Genomic DNA, 27933 nt, shown 5'->3' with positions numbered 1-27933 from the left:
CCAAAGTGCCACGCAGTGAGGCTGAACACAAAATCCAAACAATGATGAAATACTAAATGAGAATATAGAAGAACAACAAATAAAACTGTAATCAGTATTTAATTGAAAGTTTACAAAAATTCCATTTGGTAGACAACTTAAACAATGTTGATTGGTTTACAGTTATAAATAATAAAAAAAAAACAAAATAAAAAATTATTTTTTAAATTTTTTTGTAGTTGCTTGAGGGAGATTCGGAAGAAGCAACTGTTATGACAATCTTCATTGTTTGTTGACTAAAAGCTACTTCAATGCCTCAGACTACCATACCAGCCAAAATATCTGCTGCAGTATCACAATAAAATCTAGTTATGTCAGAAGGAAGCATTTTCCAGTTGTGGGCTTGGATCTCTATAATCTCTAGTAGGTAACAACGCACCTGCGGACTGGACCTGTAACAAAAATCAAAATGACATTGACATATTTGGATAATTATAGACACAAAGTTTTTAATTCAAATGTTATTTACATTTGACGGATATTTGTCCTCATCTTGTTTGTTATTAACACATTTCGGCTGATATATCCTCCAGCCTTCATCAGGGGTCTTAGGGAAATTTCGAACCTGGGTTCTTATTCCTATTCAGGTCACTGCCTGGAATCGAGCTCGGAATCTTGGGGTTAGTAGCCTGTGCTCTTAACTACTACGCCATATGCCCGTGGGCAAGACGAAGACAAATATCCGTCTAATGTACGTAATTCCTCATCTCTTAAATGTTATTATCATCATCATTTAATGTCCGTTTTCCATGCTGGCATGGGTCAGATGGTTTGACAAAGCAAACCCTATACCCACAGATCTATACCTCTAGTTGTTTTTTTTTTTTTCATGTTAGATAAATATATTACAGCTGAATGCCCTTTCTGTCGCTAACACTCAACTCTTTTTCAAGTAAAGGACTTGTCAAAATAACAATACCACCCAGTACGACTCTGTAAAGTGGTTGGCATTAGGAAGGGCATCCAGTTGTAGACACCATGCCAGAACAGATAATGGAGTCTGTTGCAGCCCCTGGCCTTATGAGATCCAGTCAAATCATCCAACCCATCCATGGCAGCATAGAAAATGGACATTAAATGATGATGGTTGATGTAGCACAAATGTAAGTAGATGGCATTATTCTTAGTTACAATCCTGCCATTGTTAACTTTATCTTTCCTAGGTAAAACAAGAACCAAAGAGGTTCTGAGGTGGCCCCTAAATGGCTTGCACTTTCTCTAAATCTACAGCCATCTGCCAATCACCACCACTACTGATGTGAAGTAAATCGGACACAAAAGTTTTCTTATACAACAAAAATAGATCACTATTTAAATCAAGAAAATGTTGTCTTACCCTTGAATAATTTTCAAACGGATTTTGTTGAATAGGTCTTGCATTTTGTCAGGTTCATCAGTGTCTAGCTGTTTGCCCACGCTTTGAAGCTGAAGTGGGAAAAAGAAACGTAAGGTTATAGGGATCCCGGTATTTCTTGGAAACCTCATAGTAGTCATGCTTTTAAAATGAATGCATGAGAGTTTATGGCAGTTAATATGGAAAGGAGTGTTGCATGGTTTTTGTTTAGGCTCTGATTGAGCAGATCTAATATCAAATGTATTTCAAAAACTCCAGTCATTTTTGTAGCTCAAGAACTACATTGGTTACCATGTCCTTCCCATTTTAAGATGGTAAGGTGTGATTTCTAGCAAGCAGGATAATTACGTAGAGGGTCCCTCGGACAGGGAGGTGTCATTATAATATAATTAATCATCCAAAAGAGAGAATTTTAAAATGGAGTGGCTGTGTGGTAAGTAGCTTGCTTACCAACAACTTGGTTCTAGGTTCAGTCCCACTGCGTGGCACCTTGGGCTGATCAAAGCCTTGTGAGTGGATTTGGTAGACAGAAACTGAAAAAAGCCTGTTGTATATATGTATACATATGGTCGTGTGTCTGTGTTTATCCCCCCCCCCCAAACATCGCTTGGCAACCAATGCTGGTGTGTTTACGTCCCCCATCACTTAGCAGTTCAGCAAAAGAGACTGATAGATTAAGTACTAGGCTTACAAAGAATAAGCTCTGGGGTCAATTTGCTCGACTACAAAGGCAGTGCTCCAGCATGGCCACAGTCAAATACTCTCTCCAGCTGAGGTATCTCCTCCACTGCACCTATTCCTGTCCCTTTATTCATGATCTGACCTCTCATCACCTGCACAAAGCCACCACCCTTAATACTACTCACATTGCAAGTTACTTGGTAACCTCAATGGTGCTGGTGCCACTTGAAAAGCATCCAGTAGACCTTTGTAAAGTGTTTGGCATTAGGAAGGGCACCCAGCCACAAAAACCACGGCATAGTAGATATTGGAGCTTGGCACAGTCTTGTGACTTACCAGCTTCTGTCAAACCATTCAACCCATACCAACATGGAAGGATAATGTTAAAAAATGATGATGATGACGTTGAGGATGATGTTTAAGAACAATGATAATAATGAAAGAATTAAAGTAACAAGGAATCTTCTTACTAAATTATTGAGTATTTCCAGGTCGTCACTTGTAGCCGATTCCAACAACATTTCCAAACACTGAAAGATGGGATTGACAAGGACTCTGAAAGTTTCTCCCTTCACGGTTGTCATAGTAATATAAACATGGCACAGAAACACTACAAGTCCTTTAAACTTCTCATGGGAGGTAGCATGTAAATTTTCTTTGACTGTGAAAACAGAAAGACAAAAAAAAAAAAGCAATAAAATGGATGACTTTATTGATTTAAAATTAATTATAATAGACAATTCAACATGGTAGTGAGATGTGGGCCTTGAGCGCAAAGGATATGGGAAAGTTAGAAAGGAGTGAGGCTAGTATGCATTGCAAGATGTGTAATGTAAGTTTACGAGTTCAACAGAGTGCTAGTGTTCCGAAAGAGAAGTTAGGCATAAGAGGAATTGGTTACTGTGTGCAAGTTTGGTCATGTGATGTGGATGCATGCCGACAGCTCCATAAAAAAGTGCTGATCTCTCAAATGGAACAAATGGAAGTGGAAAACACAGGAAGACATGGGATGAAGTTCTGAAGAGTGACTTCAGAATGCTGAACTTTTCAGGTGAGAGGATCAAGATGCCTGGCACCTTGCTGTACTCAAGAAGACCCGTGCCCCGCAGAAGAAGTGTTAAGACTGGTCCCTCTGGTGGGGTAAAGCACTTGTGACAGTGCCATGTAAAAGCGCCTGTGTGGGGCCACATAAAAGTGCCCCAGCACACTCTGTAAAAGTGGTTGGCATTAGGAAAGGCCTCCAGCTGGTGGGTCTGGTGCAACTCCCCAGTTTGCCAGCTCTGGTCAAACCATCCAGCCCATGCCAGCATGGACAATGGACATTAAATGATGATGATGAATTTTTTTTTAAAAGGATAAGATTATTTCAAATGAAAAGGTTACCAAGGAACTTTCAGAGGATCCATAAAATCAGAGTTGGTAAATAAAATAATTAAAAATAAAAACTTACACTGTTGTTCAGGATCTGTTTGCTTCACCTTTTGCCAATGTTGTTGTATATCTGAAAAGAAATAATGAAAATGAGACAAAAAATGGAAGGCAGTACCAATTAAAAAAAAAATATTTTGTTGTTATATCTTTTCAAACTATATCATGCATTTTACTATATATTAAAATATATTTTAAATAAACAAGTAAAAATTGCTTTTGTTTTTATATGCCATTTCGAGCGTGGCTGTTGCTAGTACCTCCTGACTGACCTTCGTGCCGGTGGCACGTAAAAGCACCCACTACACTCTTGGAGTGGTTGGCGTTAGAAAGGGCATCCAACTGTAGAAACTCTGCCAAATCAGATTGGAGCCTGGTGTAGCCATCTGGTTCACCAGTCCTCAGTCAAATCGTCCAACCCATGCTAGCATGGAAAGCGGACATTAAACGATGATGATGATGATATGGTAACAAAAGGATTCAGGTGGAATCAAGAAAGGCATCTGAGATAGAATATTTGATATAGGAATAATAAGCAAAAGAAATAAGCAACTAACTCACCTGTGAAGTCATTCTGTAAAAGATTTAACAAGTGTGTGCGGTATTTAAGCCCATCACCATCAATTTTGGAGAGTCGATCACAAATCATAACCCCTGTACGAGCAAAATCTAAGTCAACTAAACTCTTGTTGTATATAACCTTAATAACTTGCTGGATATTGTTCTCGTCACGGGCACATTCACGGGTCAGCTTTTCAATGACATCGAGGTCCCTGTCTTGAGCATCGAAAGATAGCTTTTCAATGTGTTGACTAACTTGCTCACAGAACTAAAAAAAAGAAAAAATCCAGAAAATTAATTAGACATAGTTGCAGGCATAAATACGAGGAGGTGCTGAAAAGTTCCTGGCTTTAAGGGTGTCATGAAAGGCTTGGTTGGAGGCCAAACCTTTCGAGTTTTTTTACAGGGCATAGAAAAACTGAAGGATCACTACAAGTGTGTGAACCTGAGAAGGGAATATGTTGAATAAAATCATAATTAACTGATCCGCCTCTATTTTCTTTTACCCAAAGCCAGGGACCTTTCAGCAGTCCCTTGTACATTTGTAAAGGAGAGAACTGAACAAAATCTAAATGCCCATGCCATTCACCTTTCCTCAGTCCTCTTCTTGTCAAACACACCCACATAGGGTAAAAATCCCCTTCGGTCATGACTAACCATGGGATTGCACTTAGGAACTTTCTCTATGAAGCACAAGTCCAGAAAAGTTTGTTTATGGAAGACGAGCAGTCGGCCATGCATACCAGCCTCCCCTCTCCATGCCACCGATTTTATCCAAGGGAAAGGCAAAGGTTGATACAGCTTGGCACCAGTGACATTACAACTCATTTCTACAGCTGATTGAACTGGAGCAACATAAAATAAAGTGGCTTGCTCAAGAACAAAACACACAGCCCGGTCTGGGAATCGAATTCACCACCTCATGATTGTGAGCATGACACTCTAACCACTGAACCATGCGCCTTCACATACATACATGCAAATTTACACTTAGTTGTGTGCAAGTCCTTCTCCCCCACTTATAAAAGAATCACCAACACAAAGAATGTCTTTCATCTAGGTCTGCCTGCTTTTATTTTAATACCAAATACAATGACAAGCTCCCATCTCTTACTCAAAACAATTAGACATTAAATGAACAAACGAACATATGGGTTTGTTCCTACAATGCTAGTATTGAGTAGACAGGAAACTTATTTCAAGTAGTACTTTATGACTGAATGCACTTCCTGTTGCCAAATCTTATCTCTTTTCAAGTAAAGGATTTTTTTTTATATTCCATTGGTCCTTGAAGGCATCAAGTGACCAGTCATAATGTCATGAAAGGTAAACATTACATCATTGTTTTTCTCTCAAGTGATGACCTATGCAGACTTTGTCTTTTATTTGTTCTAGTCATTAGACTGTGGCCTTGCTGGAGCACAGCCTCGAAGGATTTGGGCTGAACAAATCAACCCCAGTATCTGTTTATTTTTAAGCCTGGTACATATTCTATTGATCTCTTTTGCCGAACCACTAAGTTACGGGGATGTAAATACAGCAACACAGGTTGTCAAGAGTTCGAGAGGGACAAACACAGACACAAACACACACCTATCTATCTATCAACACAGACAGACACACATACACACATCTATCTATAAACACACACACACACACACCTATCTGTCTATCAACACATACACACACACACACACCTATCTATCAACACACGGACACAGCTATCTATAAACACAGACACAGATACACAGTCACGGTTAGAACGTCTTTGATCGTAAGTTTGCAACAATAATAAAAGCGACCGCCGTGCCTGCTGAAGATGTCAGTCAAAACTCCCTCTTAGGAAAAATACGTCACATTGAGAAATGTAGCCCTGGATATACTCAAAAAACGAAGTGGTCGCGGCTACAACGTTATTGATTATTGATCTGCTAAACAATAACAATGATAATAAATACAGCCATCCTATAGGCAGTCACTGCACTTGTTGAAAATAATAATTGTAACCCTCCCACCATCGCCGTTTTAAAAAAATGCGATAGATTCAGAAATGGCGCTCAAGGCAGATTTCCTCCATTTAGGGCGAGAACGCCTTTTGATCATCGGTTCGTTCGATGAGGAACTGACTTGGTGCCAAACAGCAACCATGCAACAAATAAAAAACAGCGACTCTGTATTCGGTCGCTGTACCATTCTGAAAATAGCAGTCAAATCTCCCTCTACTGCCTTAGGCTTAGCTCTGCCATAAACTCTAGAACGCAGAAGGCCAGAGAGTTTTAAACCGGTTTCCCCAGCGTGTATAAAGTAAGCGAGATTGTAACACCATTTATCTTTGAGAAGGAAAAAAAAAACATGACACATTGAGAAACCTAGCTTCGAATTTTCCCAAGGACGGGATGATCACGACTAGAACATTTCTGATCATCGGTTTGCTCAATCAGAGCTGACCTGGGGTTAAACAACAACCGTAGACGGTGCGTTTATTTGTACAACGGTTCCAGCGTCACGAATGAGTGAATCGCACACATGATCGAAATGATGGTGTGCGTTGATGAATTGTCAGGAAATAAAAAAAAATTCAGGCATGTGCTAACGTATCGTATTTCGGTAGACGTCTGTCAAATTGTGCAGCAATGATTGAATTTCAGTTAAAGCAGGTATGAATTAAAAGACATGAAAAAATATTTTCCAAACGCCTCTGACAACACACACACACACATGTCATTATTGACAAACTAATCGATTCATTTTTGTTTATATCGAAACGCCATATTGGACGATTAATGTATGTGTGTGTGTGTGAGTGTGTAAGTGTGTGTGTGAGTGAGTGTGCGTGTATATGTGTGTGTGTGTGTGTGTGTGTGTTTCACGAACTGATTTTGCAGTCTCAAGATTGGAAATAGAATTTCATACAGAAAACAGCTCGATGCATTTAAAAACAAACACGCATACACAGATATAGACATGCATACGCACACACACACATACGTACATGCCAGTGGCAGAGAGAGAGAAAGAGAGTGTGTGTGTGTGTTGTCCGGGGCGGCTCTTCAGTTTGTCGCCCACGCTACCATGGGACCCCGAACTCATGCAATTTGACACAGCCGACTCAAAAATGCCGCCCTCTATAAAAGCGTCGCCCGGGGCGGACCAGTTCACACGCCCACACTTAACTAGCTACACGACTAATTATACATAATATTTAATTTATAATAAAATTAGATAAAAAAAAACTACACACTCTCTCTATATCAATCTGTCTGTCTGTCTATCGTGTGTGTGTGTGTGCATGATGGTGTTTAGCCTAAATTCGGTACAACGATGATGATTAGCGTTCCAACCGTGGCTACCTGCGCCTTGATTATCCAATGTATACTTCCCCAGCTTTTTAAGCCAGGAAGGTGTGATTTGAAGGCGATTTTGAGACATGGTCCGAAAACAGGCGACTGACAGGGATGGAATTGGTCAGCCACTGTGAGGAATTGTACCTTCAATTACTTCAATGATAAAAATTAATAAGTTAAACGTGTGTGCGAGTTCTCTACCTTCTAGAAGTAACCATAACCTTGTGTGTGAGAAGGAGAGAGAGAGCATGTGTATATACATATACACGAGTATATGTATATACGCACATATATATATGTGCACATATTTATGAGTATATAAATGCATACGCATTTATATAGTAGATAAATACAGACATATATATTCATAAGCATAAACATTTATTTATATGCATATATACATTCACACACACACACATTTACACCCATACATACATAAATATGCATGCATCTCTCTACCTATCTATCTATAATTGGTAGAGTACTGTAGAGTACAATGGAATGTACTCAAATATGCTACTTGAAACTATGGTAAGTGGATAAGAGAAAAGACAGACAGCCTTGCTGCTTATATAGTTCGGTGCCTAAACTGTTGTGTTTAATTCTCATTAGAATGATTTTGCCTTCCTTTCGTCCGAGAAAAGATAAGAGACGAAACCAACGTGGGGGGGGGGGGACCTCAACGCGAACGCGCGACACGCTAGAAACAACAGCCAAATCACGAAGAACGTCTCCTACTGGTCAAAGCTTGACCAGTGGCTTGAACAACAATAGTAATTGATAAGGTAAATTTCAGTAGAGTGTGACAACAACTAGCTCTGTTAAAAGTAACGAATTATTCTTGCGACTTGTCAAAGAAAGAAAGAAAAAAGGCCAAACCTCCATCCTTCGTAAAACAAAACGAAATAGTCATTAAAGGAATATCTCTGGTGGTAAATTTACTGAATCAAGGCTGACCAGTGACTAAACAACAACAGCAGTAGTAGTAGTAATAATAATAATAACCAGTCAGCTAAATCCCACGAGAGTGCGACTACACCCGTCTCTGCCAAAGTAACGGATCTTCATGTGCAACCTGTCAAATGCTTTTAATTTTTTTTTGCATATTCAACTAGTCCGGGGTAACTTGCCTCTTGCTCGAAATATTTTTATGATATAAATGAGGCACCCCAGACTGACTAATTTTAAGCAGTGAATAATTGATTCTTTGTTTAATTGTAATATACGCACACACATATAATATATATATATATACTATAGTAGACATCATATCGTATTTCAACACTTGCACTGAAAAACAATCTCGAAATATAATTATTTCTAAATTAGGAATGAATTCCTTGTAACGAGAAGGTTGTTGCATCGTTCATTCCTTTGGCATGTGCTTCTCCAATGTGCAAAAAATGTCAACGATATATGAAATGCAAGAATGTATTGTTAATTGTTGACAATGTGTGTGTAGAGAGAGAGATTCAATAGATCAGTGGGGGAAACAACAATAATAATAATAAATCACACAAAGAAAGAAAAATCAATTAAAATTGTTTTGGGATATTTTGATCCAAACAAAAATAAAGTATTATTATATTGATTTCTTATGATCTGTGAAGAATATCTTCTTCAAAATATGATAGCTTTCAAAGAGGACTTCGGGCGAGTTTTAAAACGTGGATTAGGGCCGCAAAGATAATATAAAACAGATTTATACATATAAGTCATATAGAGACACGCGTATACATACATATATGTATATATATTATCTTTATCTTATGATATTTACTTTGTATTATAGTATACTCATTTATTGTGCTTTTAATTATTAATTTTTCTATACGTGACAGTGGATTTTCATCGATGAGTTCATGAACCTTGGTTCTTTTCCCTAAAACTATATGTATGTATGTATGTATATATGCATATACGTGTCTGTATATGACGTGTATATCACACCCAGGGATATATATATATGTTATACATATCTGTATATTATATATTCGTACATATATATCTACAGATGATACATACGCAATACACATATCTACTATAATCCCATTCGCGTCTATAATATATAACATACACACACACACACACATATATATATAACACGCACACACACATATATATATATATATATATATATATAATACACAAGAAAACATTTAAAAGATGGAAAAAAATGGAATATTAATAATAATAGGTAAATGAAGGAAATACCTTTTCTTCGTGACAATCAACCTGGCCTGTAGGTTTGACTAATAACCTTAATTGTGGTGGAACCGTTGGTGCATCGTCGTCCTCGGAAGGATTCGAAGCAATGTTGAATTCGTTGTTTGGAAGAGAAGTTTCTAAATCCGAACAATTGCCACCAACTTTATGATTCGGCGACGGAGCAACTTTACTCAAAGACAAAATCCCTCGGCCTCTGCCGCGACCTCTTCCTACGGCTGTCGACATTCTTCGGTTATGAATAGGAGAAGGAAAAACAAATGGATTGAACAAGGAATAAAGTTATTTATTATGTTGCTAAATGTTAAAAACGTTTTAAAAGACTCCGGCAACTCATTACGTCTTCTCAACCAAGAAAGGTTCCTCAGTCGGACAGGTGAGAAGAAATATTAAAGGGACTTAATTAATAAGTGATGTTGCGCCACCTATATTAACGGAGTTATTGCCCATTAATAATGTTTTTTTTTATTATGGATACTAACAAGACCAGCGTGGAGGCGCAATGGCCTAGTGGTTAGAACAGCGGACTCGCGGTTATAGGATCGCGGTTTCGATTCTCAGACCGGGCGTTGTGAGTGTTTATTGAGCGAAAACACCCAAAGCTCCACGAGGCTCCGGCAGGGGATGGTGGCGAACCCTGCTGTACTCTTCCACCACAACTTTCTCTCACTCTTTCTTCTTGTTTCTGTTGTGCCTGTAATTCAAAGGGTCAGCCTTGTCACGCTGAATATCCCAGAGAACTACGTTAAAGGTACACGTGTCTGTGGAGTGCTCAGCCACTTGCACGTTAATTTCACGAGCAGGCTGTTCCATTGATCGGATTCTAAGACAGATAATAAGGCTAGAAATTTTTGAGGAGAAAGGGTCTAACGTATGCATAAGGCTAACAGTTTTTAATAGAAGGATTCTAACAAGGCCAGTAATTTTGAGCAGAAGGGTTTTAACAGAGGTACAAAACCAGTAATTTCGAGGGGAAGGGTTATAGCTTGAGTAAAAGGCCAAAAATTTATCATTGACCCATTCACTATTCTGTGCTTATAGATGAAACAAAAGTAGATTGTTAAGCACGGCAATCAATGCGGGTGATTATCTGACAAAAAAACAATTTCTAATATTGACACATCGTCTGAAATTTGGGAGATGAGTGAAGTTGTTCCCAGAGAGATTTGAACTTAGAATGTAAAAACTAATGCAAGTATGATTGTATGTGGTTAAGATGTATGCTTCGAAACTACAAAAGTTTAGGGTCAGTTTCGCTATATTGTACTTTAGGGAAGAAACTTTCTACCATGGTATACTTATAGCCCTTCCCCTCAAAATTGTTGGTCTTGTCCCTTTATTAGAACTCTTTCCTTCAAAATTGCTGGCCCTTGGGCCTATATTAGAACCCTAAATAAATACAGACATATTTATAAATATATTTAGTCTCGCTGTGAAATTATGCTCATGAAGGCCTTTTCAACTGATTTGGATGATGGCTGAAGGATCCATATTGAAGTTCAAATATCTAAGTAGTAAGGCACAAATTCATTTGCGTAATTGCACAAGGTCAACAGTTAGGTAATAATCACTGGAGTACAACATGGTTTATGACTATATAAATGTACTGACTCATGTTCACATGTATTAATAGCTCTGTGAAATTAGGCCAATGAAATTAGGTGAATTACAATTCATTCACAACTTCCTCACTAACTTCTAATAATAGTAGCCATAGGTTTATCAAAAATGTGCGTACATCTTTCATCCTAATACAGCAGTATACAGTCTTATATAATATATCTTTAGCCATGTGAGCAGTGAAAACAAAATAGTTTCCAGTAATGACTACATTTAGATTTTTAACAGATTGAGAATAAAGAAAAAAATGTATGTTAATTACATTATAAGAATTAAGAGACTTTGTGAGACATGAAGTAAATCGTTTTTAATGGTGTAACTTGAGGTAGCTAAGACTTTAAATAATAGTGTGGATGGAGACTTTCAAAAGATTGCTTTGATGCAAAGGTAGAACATTTGTCATGTTTACAGATGTGGGTTTGAGTCACACTGGCAACCTTTGACTTTTCCATCCAAGGTTTTTGTTAACCTAATATTTAAATATTGCTAATAGGCTAAGTACAACTATTGAAAACCTGCCGGCTCATTAGGCCAAAGTTTCTCCTGCTGTCCACCCTGAATGAAATGCCTGTCTGTTGTAAGGGGTACAACCCAATTGCAGCTGGTGCAGTTGAATGAACCGGAGAAACAAGAAATAGCCTTGCTCAGAGGCATAATACACCTCTTGGCCCAGAATCAGACCCACAACTTTTAACATCAAAAGCCCAGTTACCTAACCATTCGGCCATGCAGAATGTAAAGACAGACGAAACTCAGAATGTAAAGACAGACGAAATGCTTCTAAGCATTTTGCCTGGCATGCTAACAATTCTGCTGGCTCAGTAATGCAATCCATTGAATCCAAAATAGTTCTAGGAAACACAGATTAGATATTATGACATTCATGAAGATGAATTAGCTAATTTATTTAATACATACAAAACCCCTATTTCTGTCCCTTGTATTCATATTCTAACTTCTCATCATCTGGCATAAAGCCACCTTCCTCAATAGCATTCCTACTTCAGCTGAGGGTGTCTTGTCTTGTCTGTTACCTGGTGACATTGCCAGTGCTGGTGCAAAGTAAAAGACACCCAGCACTGGCATTAGGAAGGGCATCCAGATGTAAGATCCATGCTGAAGCTGTCTGACTTGCCGGCTCCTATCAAACAATCCAGTCCATACCAACAAAGAAAACCCTTTTTTGAAGAGGTAGAATAGTTGAGAAACTTAACCCCATCTCTAGGATTTCTCTTTCTCACTGGCTTTGTGAATGATAAAAGTTAAACCCTTTTTATTTTTTTAAGCCAGATATTTATTCTATTGGTTTCTTTGCGGAACCACTAAGTTACAGGGATGTAAACACACCAACACCAGTTGTCAAATGGTGGTGGGGAACACACACACACACACACACACAAGGTTCTTTTCAGTTTCCATCTACCAAACCTACTCACAAGGCTTTGGCTGGCCCCAGGCTATAGTAGAAGACACTTGCGCTAGGTGCCACAAAGTGGGACTGAACCTAGAACCATGTGGTTGGGAAGCAAGCGTCTTACCACACAGCCACTCTTGTATATAGGCTAATGTTTTGGGCATTTGGCAAAAAGAAGTTGGGAAACCATTCTGTATATCATCATCATCATCATCATTGTTTAACGTCTGCTTTCCATGCTAGCATGGGTTGGACGATTTGACTGAGGACTGGTGAACCAGATGGCTATACCAGGCTCCAATCTGATCTGGCAGAGTTTCTACAGCTGGATGCCCTTCCTAACACCAACCACTCAGAGAGTGTAGTGGGTGTTTTACGTGCCACCAGCATGAAGGCCAGTCAGGCGAGAAATAAAAAAAAGAAAAGAAAAAGAAAGCCGGGTTAAGTCTTAAACAATTAGATTTTATGATCATTTTATTTAACTTTGTTCAGTGACATATTGGTACAAACTCTTTGCTGTTTTCTCTGCTGTGTCCAAACCTTGACAACTTTGTTGCCAAGGTTTCGGTATGCTTTCTTCACCCCAGAATGCACCTGCAATTGCACCAGCCATCGTTGCAATAGTATCAGTATCTCCTCCGAGAGAAATTGCATAGATTACCGTTCTTTCAAATCCGTTGCGATGCTGGTTAGATAAAAAAAAAATCAGATACCAAGATTGGGTTGGATTAACTGTCACAATCAGTGCAGTGAGTGTTATACATGTTTGACGTGAAGCCTACACAAGCATGCCCCCCACCCTGGCTTTTGTTTCCTCATAACTCCCAGAAATTTTCTAGAAATACCATTTAGATTATATAAAGTATGATTATATTGGAATTTGTTGTGGAAATTTGAATTTGTTTCTTCATAGCTTTCAGGAAAATGAATATTTACTCTTTTACTCTTTTACTAGTTCCAGTCATTTGACTGCAGCCATGCTGGAGCACAGCCTTTTAGTTGAGCAAATCGACCCCAGGACTTATTCTTTGGAAGCCTAGTACTTATTCTATTGGTCTCTTTTGCCGAAGCGCTAAGTTGCGGGGACATAAACACAGCAGCATCGGTTGTCAAGCAATGTTGGGGGGATAAACACAGACACACAAATACACACATACATATATATATATATATATATATATATATATATATATATATATATATATATATATAATACTGAAAATTTAGAAATAGCAGTCAAAGAACTACTGATTCTAAACTACTATTGACTGCTATTTCTAAATTTTCAGTATGTTGGAGAAGCAACTCAATGCTAATCCCTGTATATTTATGATGATAAATGGTTTTACCGATAAAGGTTTTTTCATACTGAACTACTTGGCAAAATTGTTAATTATTAATTCTATTATTAATTGACGATTCCCTGCCCTTATTCTTGTATATATATATATATATATATATATATATATATATATATATATATATATATATATATATATATATATATATATACATATACATATATACGACGGGCTTCTTTCAGTTTCCGTCTACCAAATCCGCTCACAAGGCTTTGGTTGGCCCGAGGCTATAGTAGAAGACACTTGCCTAAGGTGCCACGCAGTGGGACTGAACCCGGAACCATGTGGTTGGTAAGCAAGCTACTTACCACACAGCCACTCCTGCACCTATTTTACAATGAAATTTTTATACAAATACCATTCCAATGGTATAAAGTATGACTATATCGGAATTTATTGTGATAAATATTTTTTAGAGGGAAGCAGATGAGGACTTTTGGATAATTCACACCAATTGACTGTTTCCTCATGACATTCAGAAAAATGAATAGTTTTAATGGAATTTTCTACAAATATCTTTCAGGAAGTGGAAATTACAATTATTCTGAAATTTAGATGCAAACAAAAAGCAGTACTGACCGGTACAGTTTTAGAATCCTCAACTGACCTCAGGAACGCATAAACAGCAGTGGGGATTGAAGACTGTGAAGACACACCATGACCTGCAATGAAAGAACGAAAGAAAGAAATTAAGGAAGAAGACACAAAGAAGCAAAAACAAAAAGACAGAAAGAGAGAGAGTGAGTGTGTGTGTGTTGGGGGGGGGGGAAGATACAAATGATATAAGGGAAAGAAAGAAAATATAAAGAAATGGGTAAAAAGGAAAATGTTATTTGTTGAAAAGGAGACATTTTGTAGACAAAACAACAGCAACCACCATGTGATGTCAAGACAAGGATTTGCATGCATGCACGCACGCACACACACAGAACAGGCTTCATTTAGTTTCTTATTTCTTTATTGCCCACAAGGGGTTACACACAGAGGGGACAAACAGATTAAGTCGATTATATCGACCCCAGTGCGTAACTGGTACTTATTTAATCGACCCCGAAAGGATGAAAGGCAAAGTCAACCTCGGCGGAATTTGAACTCAGAACGTAACGGCAGACAAAATACCGCTAAGCATTTCGCCCGGTGTGCTAACGATTCTGCCAGCTCGCTGCCTTCATTTAGTTTCTGTCAACCAAATCCACTCGCAAGGTTTCGGTCAACCTGGGGCATTTGTCTAAGATGCTGCCCAGTGGGACTGAACCCGAGACCTCATGGGTGGGAAGCAAACTTCTTGACCAACCACACAGCCATGCCTGCACCTGTATTTCTCAGAAAAGAATATGTTGGGAACAAACGGGATGGTCATGGCAGGAATGCCTTTGATCATTGGTCTGCCTGTTCAGAGCAGGCTTGAGGTTATATAATATGTTCTTTGATAAGTACCAGGCCTGAAATTTGGGGTAGGAGGAACAGGTTGATTATATCTACCCCAGTACTTGACTGGTTCTTTATTTCATCAACTCCAAAAAAGACGAATGGCTAAATTGACTTTAGCAGGATTTGAACTCAAAATGTAAAGAACGGGGAGAAATACCACGAAGCATTTTATCCGATGTGTTAACAATTCTGCCAGTTTGTCTCCTTGCTGAGGCTAAATAATAGCAACGATTACAAAATAGATCAGTAAGACTTCTCTTACCCAGTTCTTTTATAACTTCTCCATCGCTGACATCTTTTCTATCCAAAAATGACTTTATGATGTCGAGTTTGTGAGAATAACAATGAGATTCTTCAGAATCTAAGTTCCTGAAAAGAGAGAACTCAATGAGATACTGTGCATATATGTATGTATGTATATATATCTATCTATCTCTCTCTCTCTCTCTATATATATATATATATATGTATGTATATATATATATATATATTTTACATATATATATATATATATATATATATATGTGGCACGTAAAAGCACCCATTACACTCTCAAAGTGGTTGGCATTAGGAAGGGCATCCAGCTGTAGAAACTCTGCCAAATCAGATTGGTGTCTGGTGCAGCATTCCAGCTTACCAGTCCTGGTCAAACTGTCCAACCCATGCCAGCATGGACAATGGACATTGAATGATGATGATGATGATGAGGAGGAGGCTGTGTGTTATGCTCTTGAGCAAGAAACTTTGTTTCACGTTGCTCCAGTGCACTCAGCTGTCGAAATGAACTGTGACATCACTGGTACCAAGCTGTATCAGCCTTTGCCTTTCCCTTGGATAACATTGGTGGTGCGGAGAGGGGAGGCTGGTGTCTATGGGTGACTGCTGGTCTTCCATAAAGAACCTTGCTCAGACTTGTGCCTTGGAGGGGAACTTTCTAGGTGGATCCCATCATCATTCATGATCGAGATGGCGGGGTCTTAGTTCTTTGCCCTTTGAATTAATCATGAATTTTCTCAAAGTTTTGAGAACTTGTTGATGTGATTGACTATTTTTAGAATGACATTGTAGAGGAGGCGTGAGAGGCTGGATCTTGCTGGTTTCAACATAAAACTGGTGGCATATATTTTGGCTGGATTTGGTTAGTTTAAATGCTAAAAGGTTAAAAAGCAGAAAGCATGTACCTTGAGCAAATTCCATCCAACCCATGCAACCATGGAAAAGCGGATTATAAAACATTGATGGTTGGCGTTAGGAAGGGCATCCAGCTGTAGAAACTCTGCCAAATCAGACTGGAGCCTGGTGTTGCCATCCGGTTTCACCAGTCCTCAGTCAAATCGTCCAACCCATGCTAGCATGGAAAGCGGACGTTAAACGATGATGATGATGATGATGATGATGATGACAATGATGACAAATTCTCAACACAATAAAAAAAAAAGCAATAAATGCTCCCAAACATCTAGGTTAATAAATTTTCAAACATACTTGTCCTTATTTTCTTCTCTCTTTGAATATTCATCTTCATAGAATTTCATTTTTTCTTTTAATTGGTCCACAAACCCCTTGGTAGAAAACTGAGATTGTTCAGCTTTCAGTGCGAGCCAGACTGACAACGCTTCCAAGTATGCCCCATGGATACCCAAAATATGGGTATGCGTCAGTTTAGTTATTTTATCAGACAGCTCCTGTTGGAAGAAAAAGAAAAGCAAAAAAAAAAAAAAAAAAAAAGAACTGGAAACTATATATAAATGATCCTTGGCAAGAAGTGCAAATTTTGGTTACAGGGCCAGTAATTTGGAGTAGGGGGTAAGTTGATTACATTGATCCTAGCACTCAAATGGTACTTATCTTATTGACCCCCAAAAGGATGAAAGGCAAAGTCAACCTCGGTGGAATTTGAATTCAGAAGGCAAATACAAATGAAATGCTGATAAGAATTTTGCCTGGCATGTTAACGGCTCTGCCACCATGTTGACTTAATAATCATCATCATCATCATCATCATCGTTTAACGTCCGCTTTCCATGCTAGCATGGGTTGGACGATTTGACTGAGGACTGGTGACCGGATGGCAACACCAGGCTCCAATCTGATTTGGCAGAGTTTCTACAGCTGGATGCCCTTCCTAACGCCAACCACTCAGAGAGTGTAGTGGGTGCTTTTACGTGTCACCCGCACGAAGGCCAGTCAGGCGGTACTGGCAACGGCCACGCAATAATAATAATAATAATAATAATAATAACAATAATAATGGTTTTAAATCTTGCCACAAGGGCAGCAATTTTGGGGAAGGGGATGAGTTGATCACATCAACCCCAGTGTTTAACTGGTACTTATTTTATTGACCCCGAAAGGATGAAAGGCAAAGTCGATCTCGGGGATGGTAAAGGCATCATCATCATCATCATCATCATCACCTGCTGCTGCTCCTGCTACTTCGGGGACATAAACACACCAGCATCAGTTGTCAAGCGATGTTGGGGGGACAAACACAGACACACAAACACACACACATATATATATATATATATATATACCTATATACGTCGGGCTTCTTTCAGTTTCCGTCAACCAAATCCACTCACAAGGCTTTGGTCGGCCCGAGGCTATAGCAGAAGACACTTGCCCAAGGAGCCACGCAGTGGGACTGAACCCGGAACCATGTGGCTGGTAAGCAAGCTACTTACCACACAGCCACTCCTGCGCCTATTAAGTTTAAAAAAAAAGAAAATAAAAAGTCTGGAAGATTAAGCCCAGAACTTGTTTTGATCTGCAGGATCAGTGGATGGGGTGGTTACCATGCAACAACAACAACAACAACAACAACAGTAACAACAGCAGCAGCAGTAATATCATCAACATGAAGAAGTAACGGTCATCATGTTACCAACCTTCAGCTTCTCAGGACTTTGGTTATGAGCAAAAAGAGCTGCTGGTGCAATGCGCATGCCACCGCCGTTACCATAGGAACCGGTGCCGTTAAACTGGCTCATGGCTGGTGTGTCAATGTCCTCGTAGTTGCTTCTCTTCCAGGCCATGAAGACATTCGGAATATGGCATCCGTAAGAACGTTTTGGAGGACTGACAAAGTAACGCTCAGCAAACCTTAATAGGAAACAAAATAAACCAAATGAGAAACAGATACATAAACACAATGTGTACACAACCATAATACATTATATTCAACTTTAAGATGAAAGTAAACAAACAAAGTTTTTTTTTAGAAGCGTTGAGATGTATTGTAAGATGCAGAAATAAATTTATTTCTTAAACGTGTGATAATGCTATAAATAGCGAGATCAGGATAAATTATCCATTTATTGCAGAAAAATACGTTACTGGCCAGCCATGAGACTTGAACTCACATCTCTGTGATTACGCGTCAAGTGTTTTACCATTAAACTAAACTACCCAGCAAAGAATTCTTCTGCAATTTTAGAACTTATAAATTTAGCTTCATAAGACGCTAACGTTAAATTCAACTTTACGATGAAAGTAAACAAAGTTTTTTTTTTTTTTTAGAAGCGTAGCATTATCACGCGTTTGAGAAATAAATTTATTTCTGCATCTTATAATACATTATATGATAACATTATATGATAACATTATATGATAACATTATATGATAACATTATATGATAACATTATATGATAACATTTGTGAATATAGTTCTATATTTAAGAGATGAGGAATTATGTACATGCCCAGCGTCGCCTTCCTGGCACGTGTAAAGACAGGCTCCAATCTGATTTGGCAGAGTTACTACAGCTGGATGCCTTTCCTAACGCCAACCACTCCGAGAGTGTAGTGGGTGCTTTTACGTGCCACTGGCACAAAGGCCAGTCAGGCAGTACTGGCAACGGCCATGCTCAAAATGGTGTATTTTACGTGCCACCTGCACAGGAGCCAGTCCAGCGGCACCGGCAACGATCTCGCTCGAATGTCTTTTCACGTGCCAGGAAGGCGACGTTGATAACGGTCACGTTCAAATGGTGCTATTTACGTGCCACCGGCACGAGAATTGTCTGAATGGAAAAATGGTGTTGCTATGTTTATGTGTCTGGTGAACATTACATCCTATAGCTTTGCGCACTCAAAGTAGTGGAATAAAATACTCCCTAATTTGTGAAGAACAAGAAAAGGTTGGAAACCGGAAGCGTATCTGTTTTTAAAAATACTGCCTCAAAAATAAGTACTCTTCCATCTCATACCAACATAGTAAAACGGACGTAAAGCTGAACAAATGAACACACACCCAAACACACTGCTTACTTTATAGCCATGTCTTTTTTGTCAAAACCTTTCTTCTCCAGCAGCGACTCTTCAATACCTTCTCTCATTTCAGTGTCGTCTGTAAAATACAAAGACTCTTTCCTTTTTTCTGGTGACTCTGAAATCAACAACAAAAACAAAAGGCTGTTACTTTAGCTGGTTACAACAATACTTAACCATCATTCATGCTGATGGTGGCTCTGAGAAATTAACCCGCTGCGGGCCCCTTCTTTCATGCTTTAACCTCTCATCACCTACTATGAAGCCCCACCTAGTCGAAGGGCAACTTAAGTCTTGTTAGCAATTCGGTGACCTCACTAGGGTTGGTGCCATGAAAAAAAGAAAGCACCCAGTACACTGTAAAGTGGTTGGCATTAGGAAGGGCCTCTAGCCATAGAAACCATGTCAAACTGTCCAACCACTCTGCGTCGCGTTATTGTAGTGCTTGCAGGGTACAATACGGGCATAACTACAGATTCCTGCCCCACCGACTTTGGATGATCATAACTTTCAGAAAAATGGATATTTTTTAATGAAATTTTCCACGAATATGTGTTATATCATGTGGATTCCGAATATACGAAACTTTTGGAGGAAAGTGTTTTAGGAGTGGGTGAGTGGGGAATTTCGGAAAATTCACAGGCGTCCACTTCAATTCGTCTTAACTTTCAAGAAAATAGATATTTTTTAATGAAATTTTCTACAAATATACCTCGGACTATGTAGATTCTGAGAACAGAAATTTTGGGGGAAAACAACAGGGGGTTACTTTTGAGGACCGTTCCCCACTCGGGGATATTTCGGAACAAGTCGTCCATATTGGTTTCATTTTCTCCGTTTAGTGCGTTTGTGCATCTGTAGATTTCTAGTCCCCCCTCTATTTCTCACACACACATATGTATTTTAAAAAGTTCAAAAGTTCTATTCAATGTCTTTCTGTTAGAAACGTTTAGACCTTTAGCTGGTATTTTTAGCATAACGAGTTTTCTGGTGACAGTTTCATTGCCTGCTGCTTCAGTAGAAATCTATGGATGCACAAACGCACAAAACGAAGAAAATGAAACCAATATGGATGACTTGTTCCGAAACACACCCGAGTGGAGAACGGTCCTTAAAAGTAACCCCCAATTGCCCCACCCCCTAAATTCGTATGTTTTCGGAATCTACATAGTCCGAGGTATATTTGTAGAAAGTTAATTAGTCCGATAATGATTTCCAAAGTTGACTTAAAAGTGAAATCGTTAACGAAAATGTTAACTTCGTTAATTAACGATTAACGATTTGGTGTCCATGTTTGAATCAGTATGGATATGTGCGCGCAAACTAATTTCTTTTTCCGCATTAAATTCCGACATAATCATAATCCATCAAAAAGGTATTTGCAGATACTACCACTAAAAAAAGCTCAACTTTTCTGAATGCCGCCGGGACTTGTGGCGTTTGAGATGTTTGGAGGGACTGGGGTCACTAACGGCAAAGTTCTTATCGCTGGCAGCTCGCTTCAACGAGGTAACAGGTGATGTCTGTGAGGGTGCTTGGCTGTCCCATCGCTTCAGCTTTGTCATCATCCGTGCTTATGCTGCGAGCGTGCTGGCTTGCTTCAGTAGGATCCATTGAACCTTGTGGTGTGAGACCAATTGAAGTACTTGATGCTGCATTGATGTTTATTTTTCCTTTTTTTTTCATCTTTTCTTTCTCCCCTCCTTTTTTTTTTTGTCTTTCTTTTGTAAAATACATTCCTGTACATACTTTGAATAAATTTTTTCGTCCATTCAAGGAACTAACCGACAAATATTCATTGTAAGGATGTTTAAAACGCATTACCTCAAAAAAATCACTTCAGGTCCTATATGTGAAGTCGGGCCTCCCATAAACTTTAATGCACTAAAAACCTTATTTCCTGAATATGCGCTGCTGAAATTGGTTGATCTAATTATGCCTGCGAGTTCTTTTTTTTAATGCCATCAAGTACAGTAACCTACATATTTGATAATTCAACCAGAAACGTTAAAGTTTGGGAAGTGAAACCCTTACGCTGTATATCCACATAGCAAATGGACAGTTAAATTACTTTACTCGTATAATTATATTTGTTAGCTCTGAAAGAATTTAACTCGCGACCAAGAAAAGTGAAAATGCGGAAGAAATTTTATTCAGATGCTGACAAAGTGCCAGAGATTCGAAATAGCTACACCCTAAGGAGAAGGTAAAGGGCAAAAAATTGCGAGGGTTAAAAAAAAACCAACTTTTTTTTTTAATATTCTTTGCCTATTCTCTTCTCACGAGGTAATGCAGTTCAGATTATTATTTTTTTTTATTAAGAAGTTCAAAACTGGAAAAGATAACTTCCACTACCCCTTGGCATGGTTTATCACCAAACATTCCCATTCGAAACTGCTAATGAACTGGAATATACTAATATCCTCTTTCATTTCTACATCTCTCTGACTTCTCCCCCTCTGGTGACGGAATACTCAGCCTTTGGAATCCTTATTCAGTATCAAGCTCCACACGCTACCCCCACCATATATATATATATATATGTAAAAATATGTGACACTTATTCGGTAGCCATCACACATTTTTACAGATAAATTCCTCTATTTACATAATATCGAGGTCTCGTTCTTTCTTTTATTATCTTTTCTATCTATCTATATATATATATATATATATATATATATATATATATATATATATATATAGATATATATATATATTTAAAATGTCCATATATATTTTGAATGTCCACGTTAGTGGTCAACGTTATATATATATATATATATATATATATATATATATATATATATATATATATATATATATATATATATATATATATATAGATCGATCATGGCTTAGCTGGCCGAAACTTTTCGAAGTCAATGTTAATACTGTTCTTGTGAAAGAATAATTTCATGGTCTGCAAAAAGTATTGGGTGATGCTTTAGTTTAATGTGAAATTGTTTTCATTATCACACACACACATATCTTACACTGCAACTACAGTATTGCTGATCATTTTGTCTGGCTCCAAGTCAACACAGATCGACCACACCTATTGATCAAAGACGTCCCATCAAATTTCCATGTATATCTTTAACTATGCTGTCAGAATACCGTTCAATGTGTTCTTCGTTTCTAACTTCTAAGATAGCAGAGTGTGATTTGGGCGAATCCAGCTAGTAGTTCATTTTCCCCCACCCCAACCCGTCCGAGCCTATTATATCTAAGTATTCATTCAAGGAAAGGGTTATTTAGGGGCACTTTGTTTGTAACATTACCAGTCTCTAAACATTTTAAACTTTGCCCATTTGCTCAATAATCTTATCGATCAGTCCATAGCCTTTTGTGCGATTGCAAATGTTGTTATTGAGGAGTATGTTAATTGAAAGATGAGAAAGTGGAAAAGGAAAACATTTTATATTAGATCATTGAATTAGAATACTACACGGCATAACTACAGAGTTCTACCCCACCCCGACTTTGGAAGGTCATAACTTTCAGAAAAATGAATATTTTTTAATGAAATTTTCTATGCATATATTATTTATTATGTAGATTCCGAATATACAAAAAATTTCGGTGAAAGTGTTTTGGAATGGGGGTGGGGGACAATTTTCGGAAATTCCAACAGAGTCCACTTAAATTCCTCTTAACTTCCAGGAAAATGAATATTTTTTCGTGAAATTTTCTACAAATATACCTTGATGTATGTACATTTCGAGCATGTAGGAATTTTGAAGGAAACAACTGCAGGTTATTTTTGAGAAGTGTTCCCCACTCGGTGGTGTTTCGGAGCAAGTCGCCCATAATTGTTTCATTTTTCTCTAGTATGTGCGTATGTGCATCCGTAGATTTCTAATGAAGTAATATACGCTGCTTCTGTTCTCTTCTACTTCTCTACTAGAAACGTTTACTTTGGAATTTACTTCTATTGAGAAAAAAATCGTGTGCATGTTATTTTTAACGTAAGTTTTCTTATGACGGCTTCTCTTTTCTGCTTATTACTTCATTAGAAATCTACGGATGCACATACGCACATAATAGAGAAAAATGAAACAATTATGGACGACTTGCTCCGAAACACCACCGAGTGGGGAACACTTCTCAACCGACTAGGCATAAGTAGTTGGTGGTGCGAGAACTTCCGCGAACTCCTCAAATAAGTAACTTCAACGATTAAACTACCATTCAGAACTGGCGATCGCTCAAAACAATAAAGTCTGGTATATCCAGATTTTAAAAAAAGATAATTGAAGAAAGTTAATTTAAAATTTCTCAATAATGTAGTAAGATAAATAAATCAATGAACGTTGAACAATAATTGAAGTGAATTAACTTACTTTTTTCGAGGACTGTGACAAAATCAACGACTTTACTGATTGTAATCTTTGGTGAAAATTCAAATTGTGCCCCAAAACAATCACCCGCAAGGGCCCCGATAAGGCATCCTCGAAATTTAGAGGCCAGTTTCGCCATCGTCTTGCTATGATCTCGCCGTTGTTGTAAATAATGACACCGGAGTCAAGAAGTGGTTTGCAGTTATCCCCCTTGTTACCAGCACTCGTCTGTTTAGTTTTGGTTTTGTCTTACATGCTCAAACAAAATAGAGATAACATACTCAAAGGGAATGGAGATAATTTTCTGAAATAGTGTTTTGAATATGTTATAATGTTTTTAATGCATTTAGAGAAGGTTATTTGGGGGGGGGGGGGCTGATATACTTTTTGTAAGGTAGTGAAGATTTGTAAAAAGTATATTCTTTCCTAAAATCAAAAATGTAGTAAATATTACTCATTGTGCCCCACCCCTATATATTTTATAATTTTGCTTAAGCATAGTGATGATACGCTACTCAAGAACTGGTGTCAAACAATCCTTATGATTATGTAACATCAAACACGTGTCCTCAGATTTGAATCCTATGGACTATTACGTTTGGAGCGTTTGTTTGAAGAGAGACTAATCGATATCCTCATTGTTCTATAGCTTCACTGAAGGCTACCATCGCCTAAGTGGTACCCGAAATGAATATTGAACATTTGGTGCAAATATGTTAACGATTCCAGTCCCGCATTGAAGCAGCCATCGAAGCTGAAAGCGAATTGATAGTAGAATTTTGTAAGGAAGTTTATCGAGAAATATGCACAGGCGTAGGAGTGGCTGTGTGGTAAGTAGCTTGCTTACCAACCACATGGTCCCGGGTTCAGTCCCACTGCGTGGCACCTTGGGCAAGTGTCTTCTACTATAGCCTCGGGCCGACCAAAGCCTTGTGAGTGGATTTGGTAGACGGAAACTGAAAGAAGCCCGTCGTATATATATATATATATGTGTGTGTGTGTGTGTGTATGTGTTTGTGTGTCTGTGTTTGTCCCCCCCCCCCAACATCGCTTGACAACCGATGCTGGTGTGTTTATGTCCCCGTAACTTAGCGGTTCGGCAAAAGAATAAGTCCTGGGGTCGATTTGCTCGACTAAAGGCGGTGCTCCAGCATGGCCACAGTCAAAAGACTGAAACAAGTAAAAGAGTAAAGAGTAATTTTTTTTATTAAAATACATTTGGTTTTTGTCTGATTAGAGTCATTTTATAAAATTACAAAATATGTCTTCAAATACTTTTCGTCATTTCTATAAGTAATGATAAATAAACTAATAATAATCAGAGGCGCCTTTCTTCTAATTACAGTAAATGGTTTGGATATAGATTTTATTACAGGGAAACAACTCGACAATAGAAAGCCAAGGGAAGTAACTCATGATGCCCACATAAAAATTGCATCTTCATTGCATCACATTGGAATTCAATTTGGACATTACATCTTCTTTCCATGCTCTCTGGGAAATACTCTCGTATCAAATTAGAACTTTTTTCTTTTATTTGTTCCAGTCATTTGACTGCGGCTATGCTGGAGCACCGCTTTTAGTCGAGCAAATCGATCCCAGGACTTATTCTTTGTGAGCCTAGTACTTATTCTATCGGTTTCTTTTGCCGAACCGCTAAGTTACGGGGACGTAAACACACCAGCATCGGTTGTCAAGCGATGTTGGGGGGACAAACACAGACACACAAATACATACATACATACATACATACATACATACATACACGCACATATATATATATATATATATATATATATATACGGCGAGCTCCTTTCAGTTTCCGCCTACCAAATACACTCACAAGGCTTTGGTCGGCCCGAGGCTATAGTAGAAGACACTTGCCTAAGGTGCCACGCAGTGGGACTGAACCCGGAACCATGTGGTTGGTAAGCAAGCTACTTACCAGACAGCCGTTTAGATAAAATATATATATATATATACATATATATATATACACATGTGTACATAATTACATTTCTAAATACTTCTATGCAACTTAATATATCAAACCTTTTGGCTTTGATGATTCTTACGTAATTTCTCCAACTATTTCGTATACAGTAATCCCTCGACAAATCGCGGTTCACCTATCGCGGTTCACCTATCGCGGTTCACATATCGTGGTTCACTATCGCGGTTCACATATCGCGGTTCACTATCGCGGTTCACCTATCGCGGTTCACCTATCGCGGTTTATTATTTAAGCATACGTCGATTCCTCCGTGGTGTTGTCTTGCATTTATAATAAAATAAATATATACAGTAGTTGTATGCTGTCAACTTAATGTGACAGTCCCATGAAGGGAATAATACTACTGCTATTTAGCCCTAGGAAGCAGCACCGCTTCCTGTTGGGCTAAATAGCAGTAGTATTATTCCCTTCATGGGACTGTCACATTAAGTTGATAGCATAGAACTACTTTATCATATCACTACTGCATAAATCTCTCTGAGAGATTTAGAAATGCATTATTTATATTTAAATATATAAGCATTATAAAAAAAAAATACAGTACTGTTTCTACTTCGCGGATTTTTACCTATCGCGGTGGAGTTTGGAACGTAACACCCGCGGTAGTCGAGGGATTACTGTATCATTAAAAGCAATTAATTTAAACCTTTCTTTTCGGTTTTCTTGTCTATCCTCACGTACGGTTGCGAATGTTGGATAACGACCAAAAGAGTACGATCGCGAATACAAGAGGCCGAAATGGAGTCCCTCCGAAGGATCTCTCGAGTAATGTTACTCGACAGGATGTGTAACGTGTAACAGGATGTGTAACATGCCGTAAACCATTTACCATTTCTGTGGTGCCCACTCCTTCCCGCGATGCCCTAAGCACGCACTTATTTTGCTTAATGGTTAATCCAGCGCTGCTTCTCTCCCCAAAAGATTTTCGCCACAAATTCCAATATAATCGTAATCTACACCATCTGAAACGTATTAGTAGAAAATTTCATTAAAAAATATCCATATTTCGGAAAGTTTCTGTAGTTATTCTCTAATTTATTTACTGAGTGAATGAGTACTATTAGACGAAAGGGAAATAAGACGTAACATACGAGAAAAATTACTCAAATTGGGAATCAGATGTGTAAATATTATTATGCAACTTGCAGGCAAACGTCTGGAAGGCGCACTTACTGTTGGTAATAACTAATGTTTAGTGGCATGGGAATTCATGAAAATATAGTATTTTTGAGTGCTTATCGATTCTTAATTATTCACTTGTAAATGTTGACGACACAAAAATATGCTTCGCGGCATTGTTTTATTCATTTATCTCTTTATTTATTTATTAGTGATATGTCGTCTGCCATTTCCATCTATTTACGTGACATACAATTATATTTAATGTTTATTGTCTGAAAGGAGATACATACATGCGTACATACATACATACATACATACATACATACATACATACATACATACATACATGCATACATACATACACCGGGATATGTAACACACTGCCTGAATACCAATGTTGAGAAATTAGGCTTCTCAAAACCAGAGAGGAGAAAGTTGATTCGAAGACTACAGATCCATCCATCACTGATTTCAGAAGGAGACAAGTTATTAGATAGATTTGCATCTATACCTATTATCGGATTTTGTTAGGGCCCCATATGGTAAAGATATGGATGGGGGAAAATGTTGGTAGAGGGTGATGTGCTAGCAACCCTCTTCCCTTACTGTTTTAGAAAGTAAACAACAACACAAATAACTACGCAGAACAAGAACAACAAACATTATTAAAAGAGAAAAGAGGCATGGTCATTCCTTACCCAAGTGACCTTATCTTATCGCTC

General features: G+C 38.2%; 2 protein-coding genes across 3 annotated transcripts; both read right to left on the bottom strand.

Moving 5' to 3' along the window:
* Positions 1-80: 80 nt before the first annotated feature.
* On the bottom strand, positions 81-10007 carry LOC106873404 (CBP80/20-dependent translation initiation factor). The gene is made up of 6 exons (XM_089362260.1): positions 9622-10007; positions 4064-4331; positions 3525-3575; positions 2545-2735; positions 1376-1464; positions 81-431 (listed from the first exon to the last, which is right to left on the bottom strand). The coding sequence occupies exons 1-6, from the start codon at positions 9859-9861 to the stop codon at positions 296-298; spliced, it is 975 nt and encodes a 324-aa protein (XP_089218386.1). The 5' UTR covers positions 9862-10007; the 3' UTR covers positions 81-295.
* A 3101-nt stretch (positions 10008-13108) lies between these two features.
* LOC106873393 (ADP-ribosylhydrolase ARH3) lies at positions 13109-25115 on the bottom strand. 2 transcript variants are annotated; one of them, XM_014920739.3, is made up of 7 exons: positions 24079-25115; positions 19733-19850; positions 18351-18564; positions 16945-17144; positions 15722-15828; positions 14608-14690; positions 13109-13352 (listed from the first exon to the last, which is right to left on the bottom strand). In XM_014920739.3, the coding sequence occupies exons 1-7, from the start codon at positions 24212-24214 to the stop codon at positions 13146-13148; spliced, it is 1065 nt and encodes a 354-aa protein (XP_014776225.1). In that variant the 5' UTR covers positions 24215-25115; the 3' UTR covers positions 13109-13145. The 2 variants fall into 2 exon arrangements, with proteins under 2 accessions (XP_014776225.1, XP_089218385.1); XM_089362259.1 differs by lacking the exon at positions 24079-25115 and adding an exon at positions 21557-21667.
* Between the last annotated feature and the right edge of the window lie 2818 nt (positions 25116-27933).

This window comes from Octopus bimaculoides, chromosome 14 (genome assembly GCF_046866305.1).
Source record: "Octopus bimaculoides isolate indiv1 chromosome 14, ASM4686630v1, whole genome shotgun sequence".
Classification (NCBI taxonomy): domain Eukaryota; kingdom Metazoa; phylum Mollusca; class Cephalopoda; order Octopoda; family Octopodidae; genus Octopus; species Octopus bimaculoides.
The sequence above is the reverse complement of the archived record's forward strand: the minus strand, read 5'-3'. Positions and strand labels throughout refer to the sequence as shown.

What these genes read in the sequence shown, in the direction of transcription:
- LOC106873393 (XM_014920739.3), bottom strand. Translation starts at nt 24,214, where the DNA reads ATGGCGAAACTGGCCTCTAAATTTCGAGGATGCCTTATCGGGGCCCTT. An exon ending in AGAAGTTATAAAAGAACTGG is followed by an intron (nt 14,691 to 15,721) that starts GTAAGAGAAGTC and finishes CTTTCATTGCAG; the next exon opens with GTCATGGTGTGTCTTCACAG. An exon ending in AGGATTCTAAAACTGTACCG is followed by an intron (nt 13,353 to 14,607) that starts GTCAGTACTGCT and finishes TTATCTAACCAG; the next exon opens with CATCGCAACGGATTTGAAAG.
- LOC106873404 (XM_089362260.1), bottom strand. Translation starts at nt 9,861, where the DNA reads ATGTCGACAGCCGTAGGAAGAGGTCGCGGCAGAGGCCGAGGGATTTTG. An exon ending in TTTACAGAATGACTTCACAG is followed by an intron (nt 3,576 to 4,063) that starts GTGAGTTAGTTG and finishes ATTTCTTTTCAG; the next exon opens with ATATACAACAACATTGGCAA. An exon ending in TGGAAATACTCAATAATTTA is followed by an intron (nt 1,465 to 2,544) that starts GTAAGAAGATTC and finishes TTCCCACTTCAG; the next exon opens with CTTCAAAGCGTGGGCAAACA.